Source organism: Meleagris gallopavo, chromosome 2, assembly GCF_000146605.3.
Source record: "Meleagris gallopavo isolate NT-WF06-2002-E0010 breed Aviagen turkey brand Nicholas breeding stock chromosome 2, Turkey_5.1, whole genome shotgun sequence".
Taxonomy (NCBI): domain Eukaryota; kingdom Metazoa; phylum Chordata; class Aves; order Galliformes; family Phasianidae; genus Meleagris; species Meleagris gallopavo.
The window spans coordinates 38,149,969-38,165,470 of NC_015012.2; the positions used below are offsets into that span (position 1 = coordinate 38,149,969).

Below are 15,502 nucleotides of genomic sequence, written 5' to 3' on the forward strand. Positions count from 1 at the left end.
ATCTTAGCGACTCAAGGTAAAACTGTCTCCTACTGCTGATTTTATATTATACCTCTTATTTGGTTTAAAGCTTTCTTATTTTATTATCATTTTTAAAGAATACCACAGTGCCTACCAATATCAAAGAAGGAGTTCTATCTCTTCTGTCAGATTATTTGCTAATTTGAAGCAACTTCTCTTTTTTTGTTGGTTTTTTTCATTTATCAAAGTGGGTACACTCTCCTTTGCCTGTCTCTTCTGCCCAATGTCTCTAAAGAATCCCTTCTTGTTGTTTTTCACATCTTCTTACCAAGTTCAATTCCATCTGCACCTTGGCTTTCCTGGTTCCATTCCTGCACATCTGAACAGCATCTTTAGATTCTTCTTAGATCATCTACTTCCACTGTTTCTACTTTTCTTTTTTTTTTCCTTCAGCCTGACCAGCAAGCTAAGCCACGCTGGTTTCCTGCCTCATCTGTCTCATTTCTGATTCTGGGGGATGAAGAGCTCTTGGGCTGTCAGAAAAGCATCCTTAAAGTGTTTGCCAGCTCTGTTCTGTTGCAGTGTCCCTCAGGACAGTTTCCCAGGGGATCTTATCCAACAATTATTGAGAGCCAAGTTCAGCTCTCCCAACTCCAGCTGGGTACTGGAGATGGAAGAAAAGGAGCGGTGTGGCAGCATCCAGCTGGCACCTTGAGACTGACAGGATCCATATTTTTTGCTTATCTCTCTGTTGAGCTGAACTTGGCTCTCCTGAAGTTCAGGGTCCTGAATAACATTTTCACCTGCTACTTGTTCATGGCTGATTCAAGTATCTTCTGAAAGGAGATCTTCATCTTAATTCTCTCTCAATTATCTTTAAGATTATTTCAGAATCAGATTTCATTCTGAACTCAGTTCTTTCAGAACTCAAAGCCTTATGTCTCTACTTCATTCTTCATTTATTCTCTTTGGTATATTCTCTTTGTTATTTACCTTTTCCATTTCTTAGTCTGGAGTAATATCCTAGATGTTGGTTTTCCCAATCCTGGGTTTTCCAAGTCTTCTTACAGACCTCTGGTTAACTTTGAAAGTGTTTCTCAGTAATGTCACAAAAATCCATCTTATTTGTTTTCTCAGTGATTGTTACTTCTTGCCCGTAGCTTCTTGAGCCTTTACCCCACATAATTATAACCTTTTGATGTGTTTGTCTTCTTATTGACTGGGAATTGGAGATGTGCCTTGCTCTTCTTGAGTATCACTTTCCATCAGTGGAGACTGCAAGGACTGTTACTGCCTCACTGATTGCTCAGTGAAGTCAAACACCATGGTTGCTTTGTGTTTTTTTTTTCTCCCTTTTTTTTATTTTCTGACTAGTTCCTTTCATCCAATGCATGTGTCCTTTCTGTATTCCTCCTGCCCTTTTCATACAACACTGTGGGCATAGAGGCTTGTAAGAAGCTTCAAAGTTGTTTGTCAGCTTGCTAATGCCAAGATTCTGTAACAAAGATCGAAAGACAACAAAGGTACTTTCATAAAGGAGAGATTGTCAGCTTCGGCTCTTCAGGGAAGGACCTGCCAGACAGTTATTATCCCCCTAAAACTAGGAGAGAAAAAGTGGGAGCAACCTTATGACCTGAGCTTGCCTTAAGCAGTTGCATACATCTGTTGTGTAAAGAAATTGTTTTAAACTAAAACACATTTAATATTTTTCAAATTATATTTTTCCCTTGTTTGATGCATGTCTAGACTTCTTAGATGTCATAATTTTGGAGGTTTTTCTTTACATTTTTTACTAAATAAGTTGTCTCAGGCCATTTGGATTTTATCCAATATCTTGAGCTTGCTCTGTAGTTGATGTAGAGAGCCAATAGAGTTCAGGGATTACCTCTGGGAGCTACTTCAGAGAGTCACAGAAAGGAAAATGTAAGTTTATCTTACTTAATTGCACAACAAGTCTAAGAAAAACTAAGCTAATAAATTCTGCTTTTTAATCAAATCTATACAATTATATGAAATCAATCTGTTTTATCATGTGGATTTAATAGATGCGGGGTGAGTTCTCCTTGTGACACCTTGTGAGAATTGCTATAGAGTAAGAACAAACATACACAGTAATAGATTACTTTCAAAGTTTAAGTTGGAAGAATACAACTATTGTACTGATACATATATTGAGCAGGATTATATATTTTGATTTGAAATGGCGATAACAAGGGGAACTTTGTCATTGCAATAAAATTGATGATCACCAACAAATACCTTTCTATCACTACATCCCCCCTTAGTAGTTCAGATCTGCAACACACTGACCTAATGTTGACTTGTAACCAGTTATTCCAGTTTTGTTGTTATGCTAACAAATCATTCTTAAGGATGAGTGAAATCTGAAAATTAAAAATCATGTTTTTGTGGGCTCTCGACAGCCCCAAATGCTATTGAGTAAAGTAACTTAAACCTAAAATCAGTTTTTCAAATAGTTAAACTGATGTCTGCATGATTGCTTTACCAGATCAAGCAATGCTTTCTGTATCCTTTCATCTCCAGACTTTCATAACTTTGGAAACTGAGAATAACATTCTCATTATATGAATTTATGGAGCCCAATAATGTAACTTTTAAATAAAATTTTAGGATCTTAAGATACAGATCTATCTTTACATATTCTTTAAACTGAATTTTAGAAGTTTAAAAATTAAGTAAATATATCATGGCATACTGGCACAAATTTGTAATCTTTATCCAGTGGAATAAGTTGTGATTGTATGAATAGAAGTTAGATAATGGTCCAAGTACTTAATAGGAAATTGCATTTAATTTCATCAGTTATTTTTCATACAAGATAACAGTTCCATAGCTAAATAAATAAATAAATAAAATCCCTATTAGATTACAGGCATGAAGTAATTTGTTGTCATTGTTTCTGATCTACAGAGTTACAGTAATGGTCTTATATAGCTCAGTAAACTGCCTATTTGTTCTTTAGCCAGTGTTTGTGAAGCAGTAAATTATTACTTTCCATATAAATGCTGAATCGAATAGGTGGGCACTTTTACATTAAAATAAATAATCCCATGTGACAAAGGAAGTCCTGTAAAGTAGTTCAGTTTAGCCGTGGAATATTGTGGGATTTTTGTGACAGTTAAGAAGGTGGGGTCCATTTTGGATTCCAAAGTAATATTTTTAGATTTTCATGGTGATTTAAAATAGAAATGCTTTTTTTTTTTTTGGTCAGAAACAGTATCCTATCTCATTGTAATTTGTCCTTGAGGGGAACTTATTTTAGTACAGAAAATATACTTGTTTAAAGGCTTTGAAATTAATTTTCTTTGATGGAGAGTTTGTTGCCTGTTCTTATATCATGCTATAAGGATTTAGTTAGCAAGCTAAGTCAAACTGGTATTAGTAACAATCTATTTTGCCTTCAGAGCCCATAGATATTCTTACAACACTTTAGATAACCCCTACAAAGTAATTAATAAGGGATATAATGATAGCTGCCTTTCTCAATTACTAAGACAAACTGTGAAATCAATATCCTAATAATTAAAGTTGGAGAGGGGATGTTTTGTTTCTAACACTTAAGATTTATGGGAATGAAGGAGTGAATGAAATAATACATAGAAATCAGCAGAAGAATGATTGAAATAGTTGCCTACTTAATTGTTGAACTTCCTCTTCAAATAATGAATATGACTGCCTGAAAAATTACACAGTGTGCTGAACTAATATTAACATTGCTTTATCAACTGCACATTCTTTGTTCTGTTTGTTTTGTATATAAGGCTTTATGAAAGTCTTTAATTGAATAATCAATCTTATGTTTTTTTGTTGTTTTTTTTTCTGAGAACCTTCTGTGTTCACACAATGCTATGGCCCCGCTTTGGAAATGAATCAAGGTTGCACTGCTAGAGGCTATTGTGCCTTAGACATTGGTCTCATTTGTTGCACATAGTGAATAATATGGGGAATCTTATGAAGACAAAGATGGTTTTATAAGAAGTTGAATATCACTCTGGAGAAGTTCATTCTATGTAGGCTTCTCCAGTATAAATGTTTGTGCAATTCTATGCAATTTGCTTAACTTGCCTTTACTACATGATTCATCATTCTAAGAGTCCAATATGTGTGCTCCATGACTTTTCAGAAGTGTGAAACAATGTTAGAAATATTCATAAATGAACTGGTTTGAAGTGGTAATCTGAATAAATGTGACACTCGTGCAGGGGAGATGGGAGAGACCAAATTGATCTTCTGAAATTAATTGATAGTTTTATAATATTGGTTTCTCTGTAGCTCCATTTCTTTTCTGTGGTAGCAGACTGTTAAGGTCTTCTTACCTCTGTAAGTAAAAACAGAAAGCTGTTCTCTGATGCTCTGTGATAAGAGGAGCTGGAAAGAAATGAGTTTTATACCCAGTGAAACTATGCACCTATCAAATAATTTCTCATCATAAATCAGTGCAGAAATGCAACTAATTTTTAACACATTCAATCATAATGATAATTACATACTGAGCAACATTTCTCCAGCAAACTCTGATCTTTACATGCATGGAATGAGATAAAGATCTCTGCTAAAAGCAAAATACTAACTATGTTGTTTCACTCCACTGACAGAAGGAGAATAAAATCAAGTTGTATGCAAAATTAATTTTGAGATTTCTTACCTTCTGAGTTCTTAAGCTTGCAAAAATAATGTTTATTTAGTGTACAGTGTTAGCATGATTCTTCAGATTTTGTTTAAAATAACACAGGAAATTCTATGTCCAACTACATTATCAGAGTTTACAGAGTTCTTTGTTGGTTTGTTTTGTTGTGGTTTTTTTTGTTTGTTTGTTTCGTTTGTTTGCTTTAACCACAGAATAAGCTTGAAAAATCAGGAATTCTGAGTTCTGTTTTAGAGTACTCTAGTGACCCCTCTTTATCTCATCTTTATCACAGTATGCCCTGCACCAGATACTAATATGCACCCTCAACGCTTTATCCTCTGTTTTATGACTATAATTATTTCTTTACCTCTTTTGGGGTCTGAGGTTTTTATGCTACATGATAAACACTTTTCCTACTCCAGTACCATAAAATTTAGCAGCCAGAAGCATTTGGTGGTTTACACTGGGTAGATACAGAATATGTGGAGTGCAGTTGTTGAAGTTATACATATCTTCTTTTCAATAACCTTGAATAGCATTGTTAGCATTTTTATAATACCTAATTTTGATCTGCTTACTGAAATACTGGAAGTGAAGATACTACTTTAAGGTTTTGCTCAGAAGCTTTGAGGGATAGTATCTATATGAATCTGCACTGTGTATTTGTGTTAAGTCATTTGTCCCAAAGTATTTTCAAGGTTAAGACTGCACACGCTTTATAAACATTCTAAAACAATTTCTCTAAGTGTTTTTAATTTAGTCAGAAATTATGAATGTTGAGTTTTCAACAAAAGCAAAGTTTGATTAAGACTGAGCTCAAGGACAGAGTAGTGAAAACTGTTTCTTGCTTTAACTTGGTGTGTGGCAATAGAATTTTTTAGAGTGTTCACAGAGTGAAATTAGTACATACTGTCTATCAAGCAGAGAAACAATAGGTACTATATGTGAGAATGTGAGATATAACTGCAGTGGTAATCATTGGTAATCTCTGTTAATAAATGGGTGAAACAATTATTGTTAACACAAGTCTAGCTTGAGTCTGCAGAAAATACTCCAGAGGCAGACTGATCTTTTGGACAACAGTGTCACTAGGGTTATCTGAGCTTATGCTTTCTGGGAATGCTAGTAGTATTTAATGATGCTGTAAGATTGAAGCCAAAGTTATAAGCTTTCCAACTTGTCTCTTTCTTCTGCTTCACAATTTGTCTTCTCAGCATGGAGACTCCCAGAGGAATATTAGGAAGTACTGTTTAGAAATAAATGGAAAAAAATATTTATTTACAGCTTAATCACTGACATGTGTAGTCAGTGGGAACAGGACAGATTATAAAGGATATTTCTCAATATGACTAAGGACTGTCTCAATAGCTGGAAAGCATCAAACATGTCTTGTAGTTTCAGATATGTAAATTTTACGTTAAGAAATTGTTTGAATTTGTGAAATTTAAACAAACCAAAGCTTTTATTGAAGAACTTGATGTTTGCTGACTTCTAAATGCTTTATTTTTACTAGTTCTTATTATGTGAAACTCTAATCATAGAATCACAGAATAACTTGGGTTGGAAGGGACCTTTAAGATCATCTAATTCCAACCCCCTGCTGTGGGTGGGACTGCCACCCACCAGCTCAGGCTGCCCGGGGCCCATCCAACATGGCCTTGAATACCTCCAGGGATAGGGCATTCACAGCTTCGCTGGGCAGTCTGTGCCAGCACCTCACCAGCCTTTGAGTAAAGAATTTCCTCATTAAATCTAGCCTAAATCTCTCTTCTTTTAGTTTGAAGCCATTCGTCCTTCACTATCACACTCTGAAAAAAGTTGATCTCTCCCTACTGTTTACAAGCTCCCCTCAAGTACTGAAAGGGCACAATGAAGTGTCTCCAGAGCCTTCTCCTCCCCAGGCTGAAAAATCCCAGCTCCCTCAGCCTGTCTTCATAGGAGAGGTGCTCTTCACATTAATATATAAATTAAAGCTTAATATTTTCTTCTTTTTGAAGAGAAATGAGAGAGATCAAAACTTTTGAGCACATGAGAGCAAATCCTCTATTTTGACATGTTTCCCAGCTGCTTGGCATGATAGCTTTGAAGCATGCAAAGGACAGCTTAATGCTATATGAGCACCTCTAGGCACCCAGAAAAAAATGCCTGTACATCTGACTACAAGATTGTTTTTTCTGTTGTCTCCAGTGAGGCTGATCATCATTTTTGTTCATCCTACAGGGGTTGTTCAGAACTTTGTCGTATACCCATGGTGGAATACAAACTTGACAGTGAAGGCACCCCATGTGAGTATAAAACCCCTTTCAGAAGAAATACCACTTGGCATCGGGTGCCGACTCCCGCTGGGCAGCCTCTCTCTCGTGCCTCTCCAATCCTAGGAACATCTGACAGACTGCAGTGCCAGCAGCTTCTCCAGCAGGCTCAGACAGCCATTCCTCGCAGCACTTCTTTTGATAGGAAACTGCCAGATGGTGCAAGGTAATATACCTTTAATGCCCATCATTTTCCTAATATGCCTTAGATATTCTCTATTCTGTAAAACTTTGATGTACTTGATTTTAAACACTTTTTGAAGACTCATGCTATTTTGTTGAGTTTCAGCAATAATTCTGAGGTTGTATCAGAGGGAATTAATTGATTATAGTTCATTCTATATGAAACAAGTGACTTCTGTTGTTTGTGATCAGAGCGTACTCTAAGAGGATCCTACTGATGAGGACGCCTACATTCCCCTTAGTCCCAAATCAATAAAGTAGGAAACCGTAGTTACTTTTTGATCTAAACAATGTCCTGTCCTCCACCTTTTGGGATCCTAATTAAGCAATTAAGAGTGTAAATAAAATGAGCCTATCCCTCTAAAAATGAATGATTTAATCTCATTACCACACTATTTGCATATTTTCTAAGGATTGTGTAACTCATTACTAGTCTTTACGCTTTGCCTTGCTTTTAATTAAACAAAGCAGAGCTTGTGATTTGAATATATAATGTATGCTAGATGATGGGATGGTATCTTTAAATCTTAGCTATGTTCTAATTCAATTGTAATCATAAGAAAAGAATTTATTTTTAAAAATTGTGAATACATACATATTTAATTATTTAGGAAAACTGTAGGTCTTGTACTCTCTGTCCCTTACTGTTTGCATTACTTCTGCTTATGTCCTTTTCTCTGGAGTGATGTATTTCTCATCTTCAAGGATATAATATTGCATGTTGGGAATAGCTAATTTATATAAAAATCAAAAGTGCAATTCTTGTACATCCTTAACATTTCTGGCTGAAATCATTAAATGCTGTTATTGCTATACTATCTACCTTATTTAGTAGAAGAGCTCTGACATCTCATTACAGATATTTTTGGTAAAATCTAACATAAGGAAAAAATACATTGAATGTCCTCAAATATATCAGGTTTGATGGGTATTTGTTAAGCATACTAAATTTGAATGAATAGGAAAAGAATGAAAAGTTTCTGAAATTTCCAAATTTCCAAATTTTATTTCCAAATACTCATTTCCAAAAAATGTTCACAAACAGAAATTTCAATTCTTACTCTCCATAAAGCACATAAAAAGCTCGGAATACAGAGGCTCTCTCTTCTCGTGAAGCATTTTCTAGATTACTTAAACAAATCAAGTGCAATGCATGAGAGCTATTCTGAGGAAGACATGATACAGAACATAATTAATGAAAAGGGAGAGAAATGATCAATTCTGATGTGTGGGTCCTGAAACATGAAATGTTTCTAATTGGTGAGGTCTTTTCCACATAGTTAATAGCTTGACAGAGAGATGTGATTAAAACAAGAGTTTGAAGTAAGGTTGATTCGTACTTATTGTCTTGTAAATGTGAAAATATGTACTCAGACTAGAAAAATGATGAAGAGTTTTTAGAGGGTTGAGCTGCAATACCATTTTAGTCAAATTGAAGAGAAGTGAAGGCAGGGAAAAGTAGGTTGATAAAAGAAGGAAGTTATCGCAGATAATCTGAAAATGAGCTAACATTGAAGTCTGTGATAAAGGGGCTCTTTTTACAGATAAAAAGAGGAAGAAACAACAGAAATGTTTATAGATACAGCAAAAAGCTTTAAAAGGCTAGATATAGCAAAAGACATCAGCAGCAACTACTATGACATGTGACAAGTTAGGTGCCCAGACCAAAGATGAAATTAAAAACTGGGAGCTGAACACCTATACTCCTAGATCTCCTCCTGGGGAGAGTTCTTTGAGAAGGCAATTTAAATGTTTTTGTGTTGAGCAAGGTTTTGCCTGTGATTTGTCCTTGAGAAATACACAGATATATTTGAAATCTTCTTTTACAACTTGCCTAATTCTGTGACAGCTTCTCCTAATTAGTATCTAAGAGTGAAGCTTCAGTTGGGCTCACTTTTTTGGCTTTACACACCAAGAAGATTCTGTGTACTTTAGTCTTTGAGTCACAGTGGTAGATGAGCGCGTTCTTTCACCTGGAGTCCAGAATCCATTCCAAGTATCAAACAGATGCAACTGTTCTGTGAACAGTGAGGCATCCTCAGAATACATTTCTGTGGTCATGATTTTGTTGCCACTTTTCGTGTAGCAGGCTAATAAGTAGGCACTTGTCTGGGAAATGGGTTTGAGATCTAGACATTTGTCTGTATAAGGCAATATCCAAGGTTTGAGGATAATGTCCTAAATATTAGTTTGAAGGCTAGAAATGTATGGGGTGATAATTTACCATTTCTTTAAAGCTGGTTCATTTAAGCTGTGCAAGAAATGCCGCATTCTTGGCAATAAGAGGAAAGAACACACAATTGAAAGTCAGCTGTAGCCTACAGAATAATTTGCTTGATTGTGAAAGACTTAGTCCTGTCAATGCTTATCAGAATAGGATATGCTGAAGAATTAGGCACTCAACTATCTACATGTTTATCATATGTGTGTTTAATGTTAGACAAAATATAATAGTAAATGTCTTTGAAATTTTCAAGCTGAACTGCGAAGTTGCTTATTGAACTTCATGTCCTTGGGAAAGTGTAGTGCTTAAATCTAAAACAACCTTTTTCTCTGAGTATATAAATTCATTCCTACATATAGTCTTGAAAAAAAATTGAAATAATGTAGCTGAGTGAAATTGCAGAGTTATGGATTGGTATGCATAGAAGTGAAGAGTTGGAGGCTGATCAAAAACAAATTTCGGCATTGCATTTTAGCTGCCCAGAAAGGCGGAGGATCCTATGCATGAATTTACAGAGCCACCTGCTCTGACTTGTATGTAATCCCACTTGTTCAGAAGAAAAAATGGAAATACGTGACTAATCATGAAATAAATACTGTATTTAGAAAATTTTGAAAAAGGATGTACATTAAGTATGAATATTTTATCTGCTTTGTTTGTAAACATGAATGTATATTAAAAAAAAAAAAACAAACCCACAACAGTTAAAGTCTGAAACTCTATGAATACTGTTAATGACTCTAGTCAACATTACAGAAGTTCTCCAAGCAACCAGTCTTCCTCCAGTGACCCAGGTCCCAGTGGGAGCAGCCAATGGAGACAGCAAGTGGGATATGATGGGTATTGATTTTATTTTATTTTTCTAATCTTTCTGAATCTCCCATGCATCTTTCTTCTGAAACAAATTTTATACGGATGTTCCATATCATAGATTTATTTGGGAAATTTATTAGTAAACTTTTAAGACTCCTGAGGTTTGATGTAGTTTAATCTGTATGCTAATAAAATTTTACTCATACTAATTAATTCTTTAGGACCAAACTGTTATTTTACAGTTTTTGTAAATAACAAACAGTTCTTAGTTCAGGACAGAAATCAGCTGGTAACTCAGAACTGAGACCATATAGTGATTTCTCCTCCTTTAGTTTCACCGGGGGAGTATTTAATTTACAAATGATCTTCATCTTGTAAGGTTTTATTTCCTACTGTTCTTGTTCCAGTGGTATCCATTCCCTAGTATCTATCCTCAAAAAAGTAGCAGTATTTCATAAGTATCTTCTCCCTTTAAGGCTATTGCAATATGTAGGTGTTATGTTTGCATGCCTGTTAATCCCTTGGTGCTGAAAGTTTTAGAAATTAGTTACCCATGAGTAAAAGACCAACATACTGTTCAAGTTTTAAAAATATTATGTGAAAAAATCTGTTCATTACTTTAAATGAATCACTTTGTTGTACAAATTTAGCTGAAATGCTTATAAAACGTTGGGATATGGCAGCATTTAGATAGTGTAATGAAAAAGCATTTGGCTTTTGGAAACTATCTGTAAGAAAAAATGTAAATATTGAAAGCATCGTCTTGCCTATGCAAAAAATTCCTTTGGCATAGCTGTTTGTGCATGCAGATGTAAATGCTATATCTTGGAGATTGTTCACTGAAATCCTTGACAGCTAAATAGATGCAAATATTTAAAACAAAACTTTTTTTTTTTTTCACAGTATATGCATAAAAATCTATCTGGTGTCATTTTACTGGCACAGAGATTTCTAACTGCGGCTTTATTTTTGTTATGTTGCTTTGTGAAATAATTTAATTTCTACAATTTTTACAGTAAAATTTGTATTTCAGATTGTAATCACAAGCAGATTAATTCTGAAATGAGTGCAGACAATCATTCATAATGTTATGTAAAAATGAAGGAACAAAGTTTACAAAATATAAAGCATTTTATCTAGCAAACATGTTCTGAGTGTGAAACCTTGCAAAAATACCATTATTTCCTCTGAGGCTTAGTTTATTAAGCAGTTTAGTATGCATTACCATAGTTATCCTCTGCAAAACCCTTTGGCTACTGTAGTTCCAAGAATGCATTTCTTTTTAAAGCTCAAAGTCATCGTGGTCTGTTCACGCTGAAGGACATAAGTGTGCTGTTGAGAAAATTGTATGTAAATATGTCTATTCAGTGTTTGGAAATGTTACTATGCTTGCTTGGTGGGAGAATAATGACTGTTTAAACAAATCACTTTACAAAATATTTTCTTTGAAGAGTAGAAAGTGTTGTTTGTCATGTAAATAGTTTTCTAGAAAAAAAAACAAATGGCTTAATTTTCTGCTTATGTTAAAAGGTGCCAATCCCCTTTGCTTCATGAACACCAAGGTTCAGGCTCACTGGAGATTGAAGGAGGCAGAGAACGAGATGAAACTTTGGAAGGAACTAGACATTCTGGTAATAACAAATACCAAATCTCAAAAATAAATGCTCTTTGCACTGTAATACTTGCTGAAGTGCAGCCACTTTCTGATGTAACAGTTTTATACCCAAAAAGTGGTTATATGACGGTGAAAGCCGGAGCTGCTACAGACAATCTAATAGAATATGGTGTGGGATATCTAAATATCCAAATGAACTCCTGAACTTCGGAAAGCATCATGAATGATGGAAAACAGGTTAAATTTCACTTAATTATGATTGAAAAATTAGATTGTAATAATTCTGCAAGGTTGCACATCTCTGATTCCAAAGAGTGTACAGGTTTGAAACCTGATGCTAAGCCATGTGCTCTTTTCTTTGTACAGTATACTCATCTTTTTAACATTCAGAAATTAAAACACAATTATTTATGGCAGAAACCAAGTGGCATGCACCATCGACCAAAATCCTCAGCTCCTATAAAGACCGGGCTTTACAAAAAGATGGCAGTGGCAAGGAGTCGCCAAACAAACTTTCACATGTAAGTCTTTACCTCACTTTGCAAAGGAACCTTAACATTCTTCTGTGCATCCCCTGTTTATTCAACTCGATTCGCCAAATAGCTGTTAGCTTTGGGATAGCCAGTAAAATTCACACTGTAAGCATACAAGACTCTGTAGAATCTTTAAGTGTTACAAAACTGTATTTTATTTATTTATCTATTAATCAGATTTGATGTAGGGAAAAAAAAGGTAAAGATGAATCTTACCTGATACCCTCAAGTTCTTCTTTTTTTTTGGCCTTGGATCATTATCATATTCCTCCTGATTTTACTATCTTCTTTTTTTGAATCTTACTCCATGACATAATATTTAGCAATGTGTAAGAATTAGGAAATGTATAAAATGATCCTGAGCTGTGGTGAACTTTGAACTGTTCAAGATGTCTGTATAAATAGATGTTGTCCAGATACTCAGCTACTTGGAGAGTCGGGGTGCCTAAGCATGTATGTTCAATGGCATACAGGAAATCTTTGAGAGGGTTCATGTATTCTGTATGTCTTCTGAAGCTGATTTAATGCCTTTGACCTCTTCCTGTCCCTTTCCACTTTGGTTCTGTTTTACATTTACAATAGAAAGAGATGTGCCTTTTTGCTAGACACTTATCAAAGTAGCTCCTTGGAAAAACTGCTCATTTGTATTTTTATCAGTTGTTCTGTTGTTTTTAAGGTCATGGCCATTTTATAAGGGATAGAAGAAATGCAAATATAACCCCTACTTTTTTTTTAAATAATTTTCTCAAATTTTGAGGCATGTTAATTCCCATATGGAATAGGAGTGTTATTTCTGGAGTCTGCTTTTTCAAACTGCTTTACTGTATTTGTAACAACTACGTTTATATACATCTGCTAGGAGGGAGATCTCATTAAAAAATAAAAGATTGGAAAAAAAAGAGTCTCCCTTCCCACTTATATTCTGCCTAGTAGAAGTCCATCTGCTCTTGTTCTGGCTACTCAGAGATGTTACAAAGATAAGTTAATCCAGCTTTCTATAAAATCTCTTTTTAGGAAAGTAAAACAAAACACAAAAACTTTATTGACACAAATGCGTGACATAATTCTTCCACTTCAGTTGCCATACTTAGTTTGGAGGCATATTACTTAAGTTACTTTCATCTGGTTCACATACATTGCACTTGGCTGGAGTTCAAGCGGCCATATATATCCAATTGGATTCGATTCAATAAACAGTGTATTTCATCTACACAGAGAAAAAGCCAAGGGTAATTCGTTCTCCTGTGTTCTTCAGATTTGCAGCAGAAATTGTTTAAAATAAAATAATTATGAATGCTTCTAGCTGTAGCAAATGCTTGTTTCAACTCCCTAGAAATTCAATTTTATGGATGTTAAGCAAGTCCTATAATCAAAAAATTCAAGTGAGATCTTATGATTTGCAATATAAGATGGAAATAGAGCCTAGTATTCACTTTTATTTGCTGCCTCACTTTAACACCAAGGTTGGAAAAGACCTCCAAAATCATCTAGTCCAACTGTCTACCTACCACCAATATTTCCCCACTAAACCGTGTCCCTTAGTACCACATCTAAATGTAGGACGATAACTCAACTACCTCCCTGGAGAGCCCATTCGAGCACCTGATAATTCTTTCTGAGAATAAATTTTTCCTAATATTTTGAGGCCATTCCTTCTAGTCCTATCCTAGTCTGTTTAGTCAATTATGCAATTATTTAATACAAACTAGTGGTATATTTGTTTTTTCATACTTTGCAATTATAGCATGCCATAAAAATAATAAAGTAATCTTTGAATGGCACAAATTCAGTAATTTATATGAAAATGAAGATTTTACAATTTAACTTGAGGTGGTTCTTTTTTGTTTGTTTTCCTCTTGCTGTTAAGATTGGAGATAAAAGCTGTTCAAGCCACTCAAGCAGCAATACCCTATCTAGCAATACATCCAGCAACAGTGATGAAAAACACTTTGGTTCTGGAGATCTTATGGATCCTGAACTGCTTGGATTAACATATATAAAAGGAGCTTCAACTGACAGTGGAATTGATACAGCTCCTTGTATGTCTGCACCTCTTCTGGCTCCTCTGCATCTTGCTGGCAGCAGGTCTGGAGTACATTGTCGTACTGAGCAATGGACTGAGTCTTCTGAAACTGCTGGGCTAGATGAGGATCCAGCTAAGATGTATGCTGTTCATAGCTATGCCTCTGCTATTTCTGCCAGTCATACAGCTGAAGGAAGTATGGGAGACCTCAGTGAAATCTCTTCTCATTCCAGGTATGCGTTTCTTATAAATTAGGGATTTTGGTTTATAGATTGGTGTTCAGAGAATTCTTTTTTTGTTGTTGTTGTTGTTATTGAAGTTTTTTTCTTCACTTTTCTTTGAAAATGTACCTACCTGATATTGATTTTTGTTGTATTCAAATCCCCATGTGAGGAAGTATAGCATTTTTCAGGTAATTTTTGATGAGTCTGCTTAAGGAGCATGACTAGTCCTGCTTCCAGATCTGATCAAGAATTTGTGTGTAACTTTGTACAAATTGCTTAGGTTTTCAAAGCTGAGAAACATCTGATTAAAAATGAAGTGGTATAATAAATTGAATTCTTCACTTGTATTTGTTTTTGTAGTATTTTTGAAGCTCATTCTCACAATGTATTTCTAGGGTATGTTTTGACAATAATTTCACTTTTATTTGAGAATCCACCATGTACTATTACTGAGAAGTTTACTGAAATTTCTTGGATTTAATCTTTGACAATCCCATGATATTCTACAAGTGATTATCTGAGAGCTAAAATGTTAGAAAACCCACAACTTTACTTTTGTTGATGAAGAAAGAAACATAAGATGCTTTCATGATACTCTGTGTCATTCATGTGAATTTAAAATTAGTCTTTCCTCATCTTTCTTGGTTGTAAGGAGGGTTGTAGGTCCAAACACCCCAGTCATGTTATTTTGACATCTTATTTGTTGTTTTCATGTTATTTTCCCCTATGTGTGGAAGTTTTTACTCCATAAATTAATTGAAGGGAATTGTTCTTCTTTTCATCTCCTTTTTCTGTTCTCAATGTCAATTAGGACAGGAAAATAACAAAATAATATTCTCATTTCTTCATATGCTTGATTGAATTAGTTGTCAATGCTTACTATGAGTGTTAGAATTTTTCTTTATAATTTATGGGGAATAGCTTTGACTGGTACAATAGCTGTTTTTTTTTTTTTTTGTGTGTGTG

The 15,502-nt window shown here is 34.8% G+C and overlaps 1 protein-coding gene across 4 annotated transcripts in view; it reads left to right on the forward strand.

Annotated features, from left to right (window-relative positions):
* SIPA1L2 (signal induced proliferation associated 1 like 2) overlaps positions 1-15,502 on the forward strand; it is a 109,158-nt gene that overhangs the window by 63,793 nt on the left and 29,863 nt on the right. For all 4 annotated transcript variants that reach the window (XR_792520.2, XM_003204027.4, XM_010707008.3 and 1 more), the window contains exons 10-14: positions 6,830-7,087; positions 10,085-10,168; positions 11,672-11,772; positions 12,174-12,277; positions 14,157-14,545. Coding sequence is in view for 3 of the 4 variants with exons in the window: in XM_003204027.4 (XP_003204075.1) it covers positions 6,830-7,087; positions 10,085-10,168; positions 11,672-11,772; positions 12,174-12,277; positions 14,157-14,545 (936 nt within the window). In the remaining variant the exon portion in view is untranslated. The remainder of the gene's footprint in view (positions 1-6,829; positions 7,088-10,084; positions 10,169-11,671; positions 11,773-12,173; positions 12,278-14,156; positions 14,546-15,502) is intronic.